We start from the raw sequence: 15,239 nt of genomic DNA, 5'->3' as shown, positions 1-15,239 counted from the left end.
TTCTCTTCCAGTTTTAGAAGAATGGCAGTTTGGCCTACTCCATCCACTGTTTGGTAACAGCTTCCCTTAAGACCTAGGTGACAGACAAAAATCTCCACTCTCCCTGATTCTACAGTCAGGTCCCCACTTCATGCTTCAGCTCTCCTGGGTTTCATATGAGATCCTGCATTCTCAGCATAGGTCTTAAAGTAGAGAATATTCTCAGGGAGAAACATCTCCCCTTACACAAGCGCAATGTTAAAAGGACTGTAACCAATTTAATGCAATCTATCAAATTTATCTGCAGTTCTTTGTTCCCAAGCATAGACAAGACACCTTTTCCTTTATTCTTCCTGGCTGTCTTGACAGGACAAGTCAAGAGGCACTAGTATGTGTGAGCTTCCTGGAACTGGAAAGAGCAGAGGTTGTTCAGGATTCTGGTATTAGGACTGGAGTTGTACAGACAAGAATTTGGGTTCCTTATGCCCAGTACTGCAAAACATTCAGGACTCTATGAAGTGATGTGTGCTCTGAGGAACTGAGGAACAGACCACCATTTAAGATCAGTTCCTAGATAAATAGCAGATCTTATAATGCATCACAGTCTATGATTTCCTTTTGTGAGAACATTCATGACATGCTAGAAGTGGCTTCATAAAGTCTGAATTGCCTGGTTTCACGAGTGGTCCAAGACTGCTATTCACTTGATTAAATAACATAGATGTGAGTGTCTGTACTTTCGCTGAACACTTCTGGGTCTATTAGAAAAATTCTTTCAAACTATTAAGCCAGAACCATATTAAACACTTGAAATGGAATTCATCTCATCTAACTTTAGGGCATGATTCATCCGACTGATTTTAGACATCCAGGGAGAGATGTATCACATCATTAAAAATACCTCATTCTTTCCACTGTCTGGAAATGAGGCCTGGAGTGACCAGCTCACATGTAGATATATACCCACATTTGTCAAGATAATTTCAATCAAGCCTTCTCCTGTATTAATGGAACCTCACTTTTGTAAGGTTATAACACAGAGCCATCCACTATAGCAAAGTAGACCCAACAAAACCTGCTTCTTTCCTGCATCTTTGTCTTAACACAAAAGAATTACTATGCCACATGAAAAAAACATGAACAAAACAAAACAAAAAACACAGAAAAAGTGAAATAGATTTCTGCTTCTGAAAAATGAGAATGTCATGAGAACTATTTATTATATATACTTATTCTGGTCTTCCTATCTTTATTTCCCACAAGCACTGACAGATGTTTGCATGCCTTACATCACGTGATGGGAGATTGGCAATTGCATAGGCCTTGTAGCCCCACTGAAACAAACCCCAGTTTGTTACTATATTTTTCACATAAACACAAGCAGAAGAGCCAGAAATCTAAGGAGACAGTCTGTTATTGGAAAAAAAAAAAAAAGGTCATTCAATTTCATTGATTTTAAAGGCTTTGATTGATATAGCTGAACTTTCGAACTTATCCTTCCAGAACTGAGCTGCTGATCCTTAGAAGTTCACACACTGCCTGCTTTACAGTCTCCCTGCATTTTTATGTTAGATAACTCCGTTTGCTCACAAAGGTAATCTAGGTAAGTTATGCACAGCTGGCATGCATAAATTGTGCATATCTGTGACATCTGCCAGTGGGAAAAACACTCCAAGTATGATACATATTTCAAGAACGAGTGAATTAGCTCAAACTCAAGCTTTCTGGGTCATAATTGAATCAGACCACTGAAAACATATGCGATATTTTAATGGGCTTGTCATATTTCAAGCTATTAATATTTACTGGACTGGGTCATTAAACTATCCTAGTAACAAAGGAAGTATAATGCTTTTATTATATTGATAGTATCTTGATAATGCTGCCTTGTAAAAGGAGGTATGATAGATTTATTCTGCTATTCTGTGCTCTTTTTTTCTGGTTTGCTGCATTTATGTCCATGTACAAAGGATCAAAGGAAATATTTGGATTTTTCTGATCAAAGGAAGTATTTGGATTTTTCTAAGTCTTACTGAGCCTAGACCTTAGTATTCATGAAAGTAGTGCCATACTCAAGTTTTCTAATTAATATATCCTCAGAAGCCTGTTAAACTCCTAAGGGACTAAACAAAGTGATGTATCTGTGTATTTACCTAAACAGCAAGACATTTCTTGTGGCTCCTTTAATTAAAAACATTAGAAGAGGATGACACATTAAGTAATGCGCAGAAGGGCAAAGCATGAGCTTTTTTACTTCCTAACAAGGTATCTTATTTCTGCACAAGTAACAGGCACCTATAGATCATCTATCTGATGACCTATATATTTAAATCAGCGGCTTTGGATGAATGAATTTTTGTTACAGTCTGGATGGTGGACTTGAGATGCACAAGCCCATGCTAAGGCTTCTAGATCAACATGGGAAATCTGCACCTAGCAGCTTGAATGGGAGATCTGGGACCCATCCAGCTTCCCAGCTGGACAAGGAAATATCTGCACCAACTGTTCTCAACAGCAGTCTTCATAGCCATGATAGATGGTCCAGAGGCTATGGACCACAGACAGTAATTTAGGCAGCCTGCAATACTTAGATTAACACAATGGTTTGGGTTGGAAGGGACTTTAAAGTCCACCCAGTTCCAACCCCCTGCCATGGGCAGGGACACCTCCCACCAGCCCAGGTTGCCCAAAGCCCCATCCAGCCTGGCCTTGAGCACCTCCAGGGATGGGGCATCCACAGCTTCTCTGGGCAATCTGTGCCAGGGTCTCGCCACCCTCTGAGTGAAGAATTTCCTCTTTATATCTAATCTAAACCTACCCTCTTTTAGTTTAAAACCATTCCCCCTTGTCCTATCCCTAAACTCCCTGAACTTTTTGAGGATTGATTGGTACATGACAGAAAAAATTAGAAATCGCTGTCCTAGCTGATTTTTTATGTTTCCAGTGCAAACTTGCTGAGCAGAGAAGAAAAAGGGGAGAGCTGCTGGATCAGAACTGTTCTGTATTGTAAAGCCCTTTTTTGGAGCTAAACTAATAGATTATAAGGCACATCCACTCACTATTAGTTTCTGAAGGGAATATACATCATTACTGACTTTAATAAGTAATGAAATGAAATTATACACAGTGAAAATCTTGGCTGCCAGAAAAACAATTTCTGACACAGTGAGGGCTATCACCATCCCTATGGAGATGAGGATTTGTGATTTCTTGGTACATAAATGAGACAAAGCTATGACTTAGGGAATATAAAAGTGTTTTGCAGACAATGCTCCTGCATTGGCTCCAGGACTCAGCTGGAGGATATTGCAGCATTGTCCCTTTCAAACCTGTGAAAATCCCTTTTTATTTCAGAGCCTTTCATGTGTAACAAAAAGCCAAGTATTGTTATAATAAATGTATCTGTTCAGAACCTCTAACGCTATTACTTAAAAATTGACCAAACAGTCTGCTCTTGACTACAGAAAACACTGCAGATAGAGAATTCTGATATTTTTATAGAGATGAACTCCTAAGGCATTACTATTCATGTGCTGCAGGACACAATGATTTCTGGTTAAGTTTTATGCATTAAGGCCTATTTTCATTCCCACTGAAGTCGATGGTGTGACATGAAGTCCTGCTGACTGCTGCAGAGACAAAGGTTGGCTATTGAGAGACACAGCTACTGAATTCTTGTACAATTGTGTGTGTGTGTGTGTCTGCATGTGTGCTTAAGATGAGGGAGACTTAGATGTATTGATTTTACAGCAGCTTTTTTCTCTGCTCTTAAATGAAGTGGAATGAGGAGCAAATAGCTTGGCAAACAAAAGAAACAGAACTATTATTATAACTGCCTGAGGTGTTGTACTCCAAGTACAGAATCATAAGGAAGATTGGCTCTCGAGTCTATTTGTCATATATACCCATGCAAAATCGCTGCCAAAATGTGGAACAGTCTGAAACACAGAAAAAAAAAAAGAAAAAAACCACACCACCCTGACACCTACTGTAGCATTAAAGGTCAGAAATGGTGCTTGCTCGCAGTTACTCAGTAAATTATTTCATTGGTTTCTGCTCCACTCTGCAAAAATGAACTGGAAAAGGTATTTCCACCTGTGTTGCTTGGGTCCTTTTCCTTGGGCATTCCTGGTGCAGAGCAGGCTATTCTACTATGACTACACAACAGCTTTATTCTGGTGTTGTTGGAGACTGAGTGGGAAACCACATCACTCCCTCTCTTATCCTTCCTCTCCCCTTCCTTCCCCTCCCCTGGAAGTTTGTTGATGGCTCTGATTATGGAGCCTCCAGGAAAGCAGTCTTTGTCATAAGAGGCCAAAGTTCATCAACTTCCATTTACATCAGTAAACACGAACAATTCTTCCTGAGCCTGAGAAATCAATTCCCACAATACATCAGCCAGTCGTGCTTTAACGGGCTGAATTGAAATGCCCCTTCTAATCTGCATCAGAGGAATAAAAACAATCCTATCGCATAATGTGTAAAGATGGGAGGGGACGAGGGAGCGGTACTCACCATTGCACATGCAGCGCACATTCCTGTAAAAGCGGGGGCACACAAAACTAATTCGTGCTGTGCTATAGGTCATCAGGGAATGTGAATCAATAGATAGACTTTGCTCACAGTGTTGTTCCTGACAATCCAGTCCAGAGCAATTCTTCTCCAAGATAGCAGAAATACGAATCACATTTTCCAAGTGTCTCCTTGCATTGGTAAGCTTCTGAATCAAATAGGCAGGCTTATAGAAACCACCGTTGTGCATCTGAACTGCAAACAGCATGTCAAGCTGATTGTTGCCTGCCACCGGCTGAATACTGATGATGTGTAGGCTGTCTTGCTTTTGGGAGAGCACTGCGTTTCGCAAGGTACGCCGGAACCCATGCATGTGAAGGCCCACAAAGTCTTCCGGGGAAACATTCTCAAAACGAATGGTGACGGTGTTCTGCAGCATTTCTTGCAGCAACTGCTCGACGTGGACCACAACGTCAATGGGTACCTGGAACCGGCCATCACTGACAGAGACATTCAGGACATACTTGCCATTATCGAGCCCTCCAAGGGCAATGATCTTCCCATCATGGCTGTTAACCTTGAACAAACTTTTCTGCTCTGATTTCAGTGTGTAAGTGAGGACATCATACACGTCCTGATCTGTGGCGTGAATTTTCCCAATGACTCCACCTGGAAAATCATCTTCTATGGTGACAATGAAAATCTCCAGTGGAATGGCCGTCGGCTTGTGAATGCTCTCTTCAATAACCCTCACCTGAACGTAGGTGTGGGAAACCTGCTGAGGCTTCCCAGAGTCCTTTGCCTAATATAATTAAAACAAATAAAAATAAGCCAACAAAATATGACACACATACAATGCAGCTGTCAACCGTAACTTTTTGCTATATGTATTTTCACAGCATCAGTAATTCTGAAGACCTCTCAAAAGAACTTCCCAAACACATTTGCAAAATACATATGTAAAGAAGCGTCTCAGCCATTTCTAGCAGTGGAACTTACAAACTCTTTAGGGAAGCAGAGATATCTTATCTAAGTGGATTGCAGAGAGAAATGTGTCAGCACTATGTCTCATTACTCAAACTGAAATGTTCCCAGGATCCCACAGCTATCACTTGCCCCCTTCACAACACAGCTATTTGAAAATGGTATATTCTGCAGCAAATGGAGTTTGGACTCACTTCTACTCTGGAAACGACATTGCATCCCAGTGAAATACCAGCAGCAGTTTCTGTGCTCCTTGGTGTGCACCACAGTGTTTCAGACCTTGCTTAGCTTATGTGGATACAAGGGAGTTCAGAGTTTTTCTCAAGCGCTCTGTGTGACTTTCCCTGAAGCAATCAAAAACCATGCTTGAAATAAATAAAATTTATCATCCTCCAAAAGTGAAATAGGGTGCTTGTGCTGCTCCTAACAATAAAATATGAGAGAAGCACTACACTTGGACAGACGACTCCATGACCCAGAGCACATATGATAGCATCATTTGCACTTTTTTATAGGGAATAAAAGAGCAAATATGACAAAAAACCCAAGGCCATCTTGACAGAAAGGTGTGCAAGCTTGAATCAGTGTCCTTTTCTGCACTAAGAAAAATGCTTCACTGAAGCCAGTATTAAGATAAACCACTCCACACATTCATTTGCTTCAGAGAAGAACAGACGGCTGAAACATCACTGGGCACAGACGTAGCACATATTGAAATAACCTCGTATTTGGACATGGAGACGAAGACTTACAAAGAAAAAAAAACAGGGAGGATGGCAGTACTAATATGGACATTACCAGGACAGGATTAGTAATTTGGAGACACTAAAAATCATGCTTCCTAACCATGCTGGATGGAGAATTTTAGAAAAGATTTTATGTAGATGTGCATATACACATACAGACACGCATACATGCAGAAATTATTTCCCATTCCATTTTCAGTTTTAACATTACTTTTTAATAAACATAACACAGAGGAGGAATCTGATGGTGGAAAGGGAGAAGCAGCAATCTGGCACATATAAATGGAAAAAAAGATTTCTATATTCTATACACAACAGAAAACTATAAAATATGATTTCACTGCAGAAATCCCTAAAGAAAATAACACTGGGAGGAATTGGGCCTTCACAATCCAGCTGCGTGGTTTTCTGAATATTTTGGTGCATCTCAGTGATTGTGGTCTGGCTAATATTTCATTTATATGACATACTTGGATCTATATAACTGAGGATGCTGCTTAAATGTAATTTACATGCCCAATTTTGGCTATACTGGAACTTTGGCTAGTGAATTGTCCTGAAAGGAGGATATTTTAGGATGAGGACATGGTAAGAATAAAAGATATATATATACACACACACACACACACACACACATATATATTTTCTACAAGGCTCAAAAAATGGGTTGCAAGAATATTAAATTGCAAACCTGTAAAACATTACTTTCATATGAACTGCTAATTAGCAACAGAGCTTAAATTTTTTGAATTGTACCTAGATGAGCTTGTTACTGCTACAAACAGTATTAAAAGTACTCATAAAGGAGCAGTTATGCACTGTTTAGAGAAATTAACTCCAGTATAGCAAGCTGAGGAAAACTGCATTTTCAGACTTAGATGATATGACCGTGTCCCATTTCAATGAAAAGGTGCAGTTCATTCCCTAGACCTGCATATTTACTGAACCCTATTACATTTTCTCTGGCAAACCTGAAAAACATGGTCCAATTACTCTTGGATTTATAGTTTTCGGTAAACAAAATTACCGTGGTTACAAAGTTCCTCAACAATGACTCTAGAGCTACGTTTGAGCTTGACTGTTATATGTCTTCTTTTTACATTCTTTAAAAGCTAAGCTGACCTTCGAAATGTGATTTCATGAATTCTTGGTAGGCTTCCAAAAATTTGTGATTAAATTTACGACTTAAAAGCAGAAGTGATTTTCCTTCCTAGAACAATATTTTGCTGTCACTCGTTCTGTGGTATATTTATATGTATATAATGCTTTTTAGCTTATTTTCCTCTCTTAGCTACAGAAAAAAAAAAGGATGAAAATCTTAAATCATAACAGCTGCTGCTCAGAAAATCCATTTCATGCAGAGAAAATTGGAAAGGTGGCTGGCTACCTATTTATATTTATACAAAATTGGGTTTAAGGACATCAAAGGAAATATACTATATTGTGTACACATAAACTGGAATGCATGGTATTTACTTACAGAAAAAAGTCAATTAAAACCAACCCTTACAGGCAACGTACACACGACCTGCCATTATGAAGGCTGTCTTTCCTTCTGTGCAGACACAGAAAATCAGGGCATACCTGCACACAGAGCACATATTCGGTTGCAACCATGTGCTTGAAGATGACTGCAGATCTCAAGACGCCATGAGGGTCCAGCGTAAACTCCTCCTCTTCATTGCCAGTGAGGATGGTGAAGGTAAAAGGGGGGCCATTGTGGAAAGAGTCTTTGTCCGTCACTACCAGCTGCAAAATGCTTGTGCCCACTGGTTTATTTTCCTTTATGCGTATACACAGCATATAAAGAAAAGGATTAAAATGATAAAATACCACATTTCACTATCAAGAATATGCAAGTAAATGCTCTTTGGCCAAGGTGTCATTTCACTTTGGCATTTATTTGGCACTGCTGCACCCCATGGACTAGCATCAGAGATGGAGGCACCCACTGCATTGCTGGGGAGTGATCGATCATACCCCGTCTGATCAGGACCAACTAACCACTAAATCTTACATCCTGAGCGAGGCGTAGAGAAGTGCAAACTCATCCCAGCTCAGAATTTTGAAGGCCAGAGTACATACCCTGGTGCAACAGGGATGAACAGTAAAATGTGCGACAGATGCTGAGGTTAAGGAGTCTCGGCAAACAGAAACTTACCAAAGAGTCAAGAAAGACGTGTTTATACTTTCCTTTAAATAAGATCATTTGATACATCTTTGGCAGATAAATCATCAAAAGCTGCTTAACTGAAACCAAATGCTTTTGCATTTTAAAAGTCAGAGAAGGTTTTGATGTGCAGGATGAACTTACTTGAATTACAGCTGTATAGTTAGCTGGAGTAAATACCGGGCTGTTATCGTTCACATCAGAAATATCCACGTTGACCGTCACAGAGGAAGACAAAGGAGGGGTGCCACTGTCTCTTGCCTGAATAACTAACGAATAACCAGATATCTGCAAAAAGGTGAAAATATTAAATCATCATGAAAGCGATCCTAAATTTTAACTCATGTTCTTTACATCCACTGCACCACCTACCATATTCTAAGGAAAGATGTCTGGCCTCATTACCTTCCCTGCCCTTTGTATAACATTAGACTGTTTATTGCCAGATTGTGTCCCAAACACTATTTTATAAGGCTATCAATAAACCTAACACAGCTTCACTGTATTAAAATATCTTTACTAGATGATGCATTCCTGAAACAAAGGGACAGACAAAGGACGGATAATATCCAAACTCAGCCTAGATGTCAGCTGGGATATGTGACCTGATTCTATTTAACTTATGGGTGGTTTCCAGGATAATATATGTTACTTATTAGAGGAAGCCTCAATTTGACACAGTGTTTCTGACACGGTGATGGAGACCCAACAAAAGTTCACAGACAGTTGGCTTGCACACACTGAAAAACATTTGGAATCACCAGGGACAACACATCCTCTGTAGCAACAGGCTCTTATCCACCATTCAGTAGAAGATAAGGGAATTTTTGAGCCTGCTTGCTTGCAACAGCCAGAAACAAGTCAGCATAGCGTGGGCTGTTCAGTGCATCCCACCAGCTGCATCACCCATGGGTCCTCTACATAGGGATGTGCACGTGCATGAGGTTTGAGCATATATGGCGATTTGGAAGAGATCTGTGCACAGTTTATGGATGACAGTTTGATTTTATGAACTACATCCTTATGTCGGCCTCCTGTCTTACGACCATCTTCATGTAGTGCTCCATGCTCCCCAGGGAGAGCTGCCGACACATCTGCCCGTGAAACCTTTAGAGGGGTGCAGAACAAAGGATGACCTGTGTACCAGATAAAACACCTGCTCCAGCCTCTTGGAGTGGGGCTGGGAAGGGGAAAAACACGGTCCCGCAGAGGGCAACAAAGAAAAGTTAAAGGTATTTTTTAGGGTGGGGGAAATCCAAAAGGACACAAAGGTCAAAGCCGTTTGGGTAGGAGGGAAGAGGACAGGCTAAATGTATGAAACAAGGAGGATCTTCTGGGCTGTGGGACCAAAATAAGTAAAAAGGGAACATTTTTAGGTAGTTTATAAGGAGAAGAAAGGGTGCAATTTGCTGAGTGTGTAGTGACAGAGTCAGGAGGAAAAACCCATAACTATGGAAGGTCAAGAAATGGAGGCAGAGCATTAATAACTTTTTTACCTTTCAAGCTTTAATTTTTACTGCTAGTCAGGATTGACACCTTTGTGGGATCTTTCCCTAATTTTGTGAGAGTTTGTTTTCATATCCATATATCCCAGAAAGGCAAATGGCAACAGACATGGTTTGTACATGATTAGAGCTCTGGAAATGAGTTTCCTTAAACTGCTAAAACCTGGGAGTCAGCACTGCCTTTGGGGATCTACAGCAGATGGGGCATCATGTATCATTTCCCCTGACGAGGTCAGAGACACTTGTGTCTAGGAAACGTGCCAAGGAAGCAAAGGAAAAGACAATATTACAGCTCACTTTAACTGAGAGAAACTTAGAAGAATGCAGATCTGAGAGTTGGCCTTAAACACGCACAGATTGGTGAGGGTGAAAGTGTGTGTCTGAATGCAGACACATATGCATATATCTCGTAGCTATGCCAAATGCAGAAACCAAACACAGTCATGCTAAGAAATTAAGCCTGTGCCATATAAGAAAACTACCTAATAGCAAATATTCAACAAGCACAGCCATTATTACTTCCTTGTCCTCACCAGTCTGCAGTATAGTCATTCTGCCACCAGCCACTGGCAATTTAATCCTGCCTTTGTGATAACACAGAAAAGATATTTGCCTCTGTTTCAAGCAGTAGCTCTGCTTCCAGCAGAGAGCTGTTCCAGCTGAGCCCATATTCTGGGGATAGCAATCAGCTTCCTCAGCCGCATGGCTAGGGGGAAGGAGGCGTGCATTTCTTCATGTGTTGCAAGACTTCTGAAGTCATGTAGTATTCTCTTGCCCTGCTAGTAGCACAGGCAACTGTATTTATTTATTTATTTATTTTATTTTCCTAAAAGCTGCTAATTGCTAGCTATGGCAAAATGGTGATAAATCACCCTGAATGAATAATCCAGTGAGCAAACAAAGCTGCAGACGCCGTTTAATGAAGCACTCTTTCACTTTTGGTGCAGCCTGGCTACTCCATAACATTACCTCCCCGGTGAGATGTTTTGCAGAGCGCTAATTAATGGCTGAGGTCTCAGCTCGGTGCTTGGTGCCACAATCTGCAGCTCGCTGTAATCAGTCCATTGCATACCCTGCTGCATGCACGTGCAGGAGAGAGGAGGCAGCTCATTAACACAGCAACAGCTGCCAGTGGCACTACAGGAAAAATCCAGGGTGGCTTTTTTCCCCAACCTGGCTTCTGCGGTTGTGTAGGTGCAGGATGGGAGAAATTCCAGGGCAGTTGGCTTGCAAATACAATTGGGGATAGGGCTGGGGTGGGAAGAAGTGGAAGAACATTCGAAAGACCTGCTGGAGCATCTTAAGCTGATTGCTGCAGAATGAAAAGCAGCTTCTTCACAACTGGCTAGCAGCAGAGTTGAAATCAATACACATCTGTAAGTCATTGTAAGTTAAGAAATCCCACGTGTCTTACCCTTTCTCTATCCAATTTCTTTTTAACTTTCACGAGTCCCAAGCCAGGATCAACCGAAAATTCATTGTCTCGATCACCACTCACTATGGAAAAATGAATCTGGCCATTGGAAGGACTGTCCAGATCTTCCGCTATCAACTTTTTTGAGAGAAAAGTGAAAATTAGCAAAACAAATATTAAACCTTCTGTATGCTCCATTAACTGTTCAACGACCCAAGAAGCAGGACTCCATACTCTGTCAGACCAGTCACATCTGAACTGCACACCACTACGGCATCAAGCCAATCAGCTTGTCACAGAAGACTCTCCTTGGACCTTTTCAAAATTCTAGCATAAAAACATATAAAAGGTTTTAATCTCAATGAGCTATATAACAAATGACATATAACATAAATACAATATATTTCACTGAGAAGTTGAATTCTGTCTTCCAGTAAAACACACTTGTTTTAAGCTGGCTCCTGAATTACAACACCTTAAACATACCATTGCTCTTTGACATCATATAGGGGAAAAAAAGAAACATTTGGTACTATTTTTTTTTTTTTTTCTTTTTTGAGGGGGGGGGGGAAACAGGCAGCTATTGGGAAAGCAGTAGCAGATGCAGAATATTGGTTAGAGAACTGTTTGGGTGATTCAAAATGCAGTAGTTGCCATTATTAGCGCAGCAGTATTTTACTAAAGGTCAGGCAACAGGCCTCACCCTGCCTAAACACGGCACTCACCATTATAACAGAATCACCGACAGCGGCGTCCTCGCTGATGACTGCACTGTAGACCACCTGGCTGAATTTTGGCGCGTTGTCATTAACATCTGTCACATTCACATTCACAGTCGTAACAGCACTCAGGGCTGGAGTACCTCCATCTTTCGCTTCCACTACTAAGTAGAAATCCTTACACGATTCATAATCCAAAGCTTCGAAAATGGAAATGGCTCCTTTGAAGCAAGGGAAGGAATGTCAACATACAGCAAAAAACAAATACTGTTGTGGATTAAGGGATTTGACTGGAGTAAACAGTACAGCATGCTATTTATCGCCACTGCACAAACACAAAACATGTTGTTCCATCTTTAACACTGCCCAGTCCAATAAAAATATTTGGTCAGTTTTCTGCTGCTGTCATTTGATTAAAGAATGATGCCAATTGCACTTGGGTTGCCTCTACCAAAAGGACCTTCAAAGACATGAAGTAATTAATGGTTTCTCATGTAAATAACTTTTATTATGCCAGTACTGTAGATAGAGAAGTGGGTGCCGTATCCATCCATTTGCCTGGGCTCATGTACAGAGCCCGTGGGAGAACTGGATGCAGACTCTGGAAATCAACACTGACAAATCAGCAGAAATGAACTCCTACGTAATTAACTTCTCATGAATTAAATACTAATAAATGTGGTATGAATCCCTTTGAGAAATGAGTTGTCTATCATTTCTGTGATTAAACAGGGACTTCCGCAATAAACTAGGTTTAAAAATTTTGGATTCCTGTACCACACAACCAAAACTAAGATTATCTGTAACTTGACTCACTCTCTCCTAGACCTCTTCTAGCACAGAAATGCTTTTTATGCATGTTCTCTTCTTGTCTTCCATGTATGCATAACTTTATCAAGAAGGGAGGCGCGGGTTGCGCACAGATTACTAGTGATGACTTGAAGGAGGTGATACTGGGCATGGCAGGAAAGACTTAAAAGCAAATCCATAACCTCAGCAAGCCAAATCCTTTTCAGTATAGACTCATCAGGAGAAGGGATGTACAGGGCTTAAAGGTCATTTAGTCCAAGTGCTACACAGCAAAGGTCAGCTAAACCTAGTCATTTTTGAAGGTACTCATTTCTAATGTTCTTAAAAAACACCAGCAATATCACTTTCCTGTTCTTCTTAGGAAATGTATTCAAGTACTTAATAATCATTACAGCTAGGAATTTCTTTCTGTCATTTAACTGAAATAATCCAAATGCAATTTAAGCCAATTCAAAACTTCTGTTCTCATGAGTGGACACAGAGAACAGTTTATTCCCCTGCTCTTTCTGGGTACTTTTACATAGGTAAGTACTTTGAATACTATCAGCATGTCTTCTCTTTCCTAGCTTAAATAACTTCAATTCTTTTAGTTTTTCCTGGTAAGCCTCATTTTATAAACCTCAGATCATTCTTCTTAATCTTGTCTGGGCTCTCTCCAAATGAATCCTACCTTTCAGCATGACTTGCTGAAAGCAGGAGCCCTGAAGAGAAGCTTCCAAGTGGCTAGCAGGGAGTCCCCACTGATAAATGGTGTGAGAAGCATTATTTTTCAAGCCCTGATCAGGCATGCCACATCAGTACCCGGCTGTCTGGAAACTCGGCTCCTGCCTCTAAACCGATAATAATGGAGCTGTCACACATTAATGAATAATAAATAGTTTTTTTTTTTCCCTGTGTGATTAAGCTTCATTATGGGTTTTTATTGATTTATCTCCTTGGCTTCATTGTCAAATGTGAAGTTAAGTATTGCTGTCTAGGCGTATTTATGTTTAAATTTTGTTAGCACTAATCAACATTATGAAGATAGGAGACAACACACAATTATGTTGTGTTAAGGCCCTTATATGTAAGGCAGTGTCCTCTGCAGAGACTGGGGAGAGATTTTTGCACACAGTAATGTAAATGACACAATGCATCATTTTGAGATTTTCCAGGTTACTGGTTATTACAGCTGCACTCAAACAAGTGTTACCTTCAGTTTTCAAAATCAAGACTGTTCTGCTCAGAAGCTCTGGTGGTGGATTTGCACTGGTCATCCTGAATGGCATAAGAGTAAGGGCATCCACTACAGGAAGCACAGAAACATCACCCCATGTGGAGCAGGGGCAGAGGGTGACTGAATGAGCGGCGGGGATGAAGCATCAAGGACTGACTGCAGCCCCCATTCCCTGTTCCCCTGTGCTGCTCAGGATGAGGAGGTGGGATAGGGTGGACTGGGGGAAGGTGTTTGTAGTTTGCTTTTAATTCTCACTGCTCTAGTCTGTTAGCAATAGGCAACAGATTATATTAATCTCCCCACATTGAGTTTTTTTTTTGCCTATTATGATAATTGGTGAGTGATCTCCCTGTCTGTATCTCAAGCCATGAGCCTTTTTTCATCATCTTTTCTCCCCCTGTTCTTTTGAAGAGGAAGACTGAGATAGCAGTGCAGTGGTGCTCTACTGCCCATCAGTGTAAAACCACCTCAGTGATGTACAACCAAAAAAAAAACCCAAACCAGAATGGCTGAAGTCAACTGTCAGACAAGACAAATTAGGAACAAAAAATGGAGAGCAACTCTTTGTTCAATCAGATAATGGCAGGACAAGGGGGAATTGTTTTAAACTAAAAGAGGGTAGGTTTAGATTAGATATAAAGAGGAAATTCTTCACTCAGAGGGTGGTGAGGCCCTGGCACAGATTGCCCAGAGAAGCTGTGGATGCCCCATCCCTGGAGGTGCTCAAGGCCAGGCTGGATGGGGCTTTGGGCAACCTGGTGTGGTGGGAGGTGTCCCTGCCCATGGCAGGGGGTTGGAACTGGGTGGACTTTATAGTCCCTTCCAACCCAAACCATTCTGTTAATCTTGTCAGTTGAGCTATACAGAGTTGTATAAATTGTGTGGTCACTGCCTGGAAAGGTAGGGCTGCCAGCTATTTGGTGCTGATAGCACCGTCTGATGCTTGCTGTGGTCCAGATCTTTACTCAGCTGATAGGCAGTTAAACATTACAAGTGTACATTACTGACAGGACTGCAGAGTTTGGCTAATGGGCTGTCACAACTATGCTGACTTCAACAGAAATACTAATGGAGAAAGCCATTCTCCACTCAAGTCAGGGCAACTGAGTGGGACTGTAATTTACATCCACATCCAACATAGCATTGGTTTCTAACTATGCAACTAATTTCACATTGACAAGCTC

General features: G+C 40.9%; 1 protein-coding gene across 12 annotated transcripts in view; it reads right to left on the bottom strand.

The window, feature by feature from the left end:
• The window catches only part of FAT3 (FAT atypical cadherin 3), a 419,137-nt gene that overhangs the window by 42,784 nt on the left and 361,114 nt on the right, over window positions 1-15,239 (bottom strand). For all 12 annotated transcript variants that reach the window (XM_068669037.1, XM_068669045.1, XM_068669068.1 and 9 more), the window contains 5 exons: window positions 12,036-12,250; window positions 11,311-11,448; window positions 8,536-8,679; window positions 7,806-8,003; window positions 4,495-5,293 (listed from right to left, as the gene is read on the bottom strand). In XM_068669037.1, the coding sequence (XP_068525138.1) occupies window positions 4,495-5,293; window positions 7,806-8,003; window positions 8,536-8,679; window positions 11,311-11,448; window positions 12,036-12,250 (1,494 nt within the window). The remainder of the gene's footprint in view (window positions 1-4,494; window positions 5,294-7,805; window positions 8,004-8,535; window positions 8,680-11,310; window positions 11,449-12,035; window positions 12,251-15,239) is intronic.

The sequence above is a fragment of the Anas acuta genome, chromosome 1, assembly GCF_963932015.1.
Source record: "Anas acuta chromosome 1, bAnaAcu1.1, whole genome shotgun sequence".
NCBI lineage: Eukaryota > Metazoa > Chordata > Aves > Anseriformes > Anatidae > Anas > Anas acuta.
Note: the sequence above shows the minus strand (reverse complement) of the source record. Positions and strands in the feature narration are given on the sequence as shown.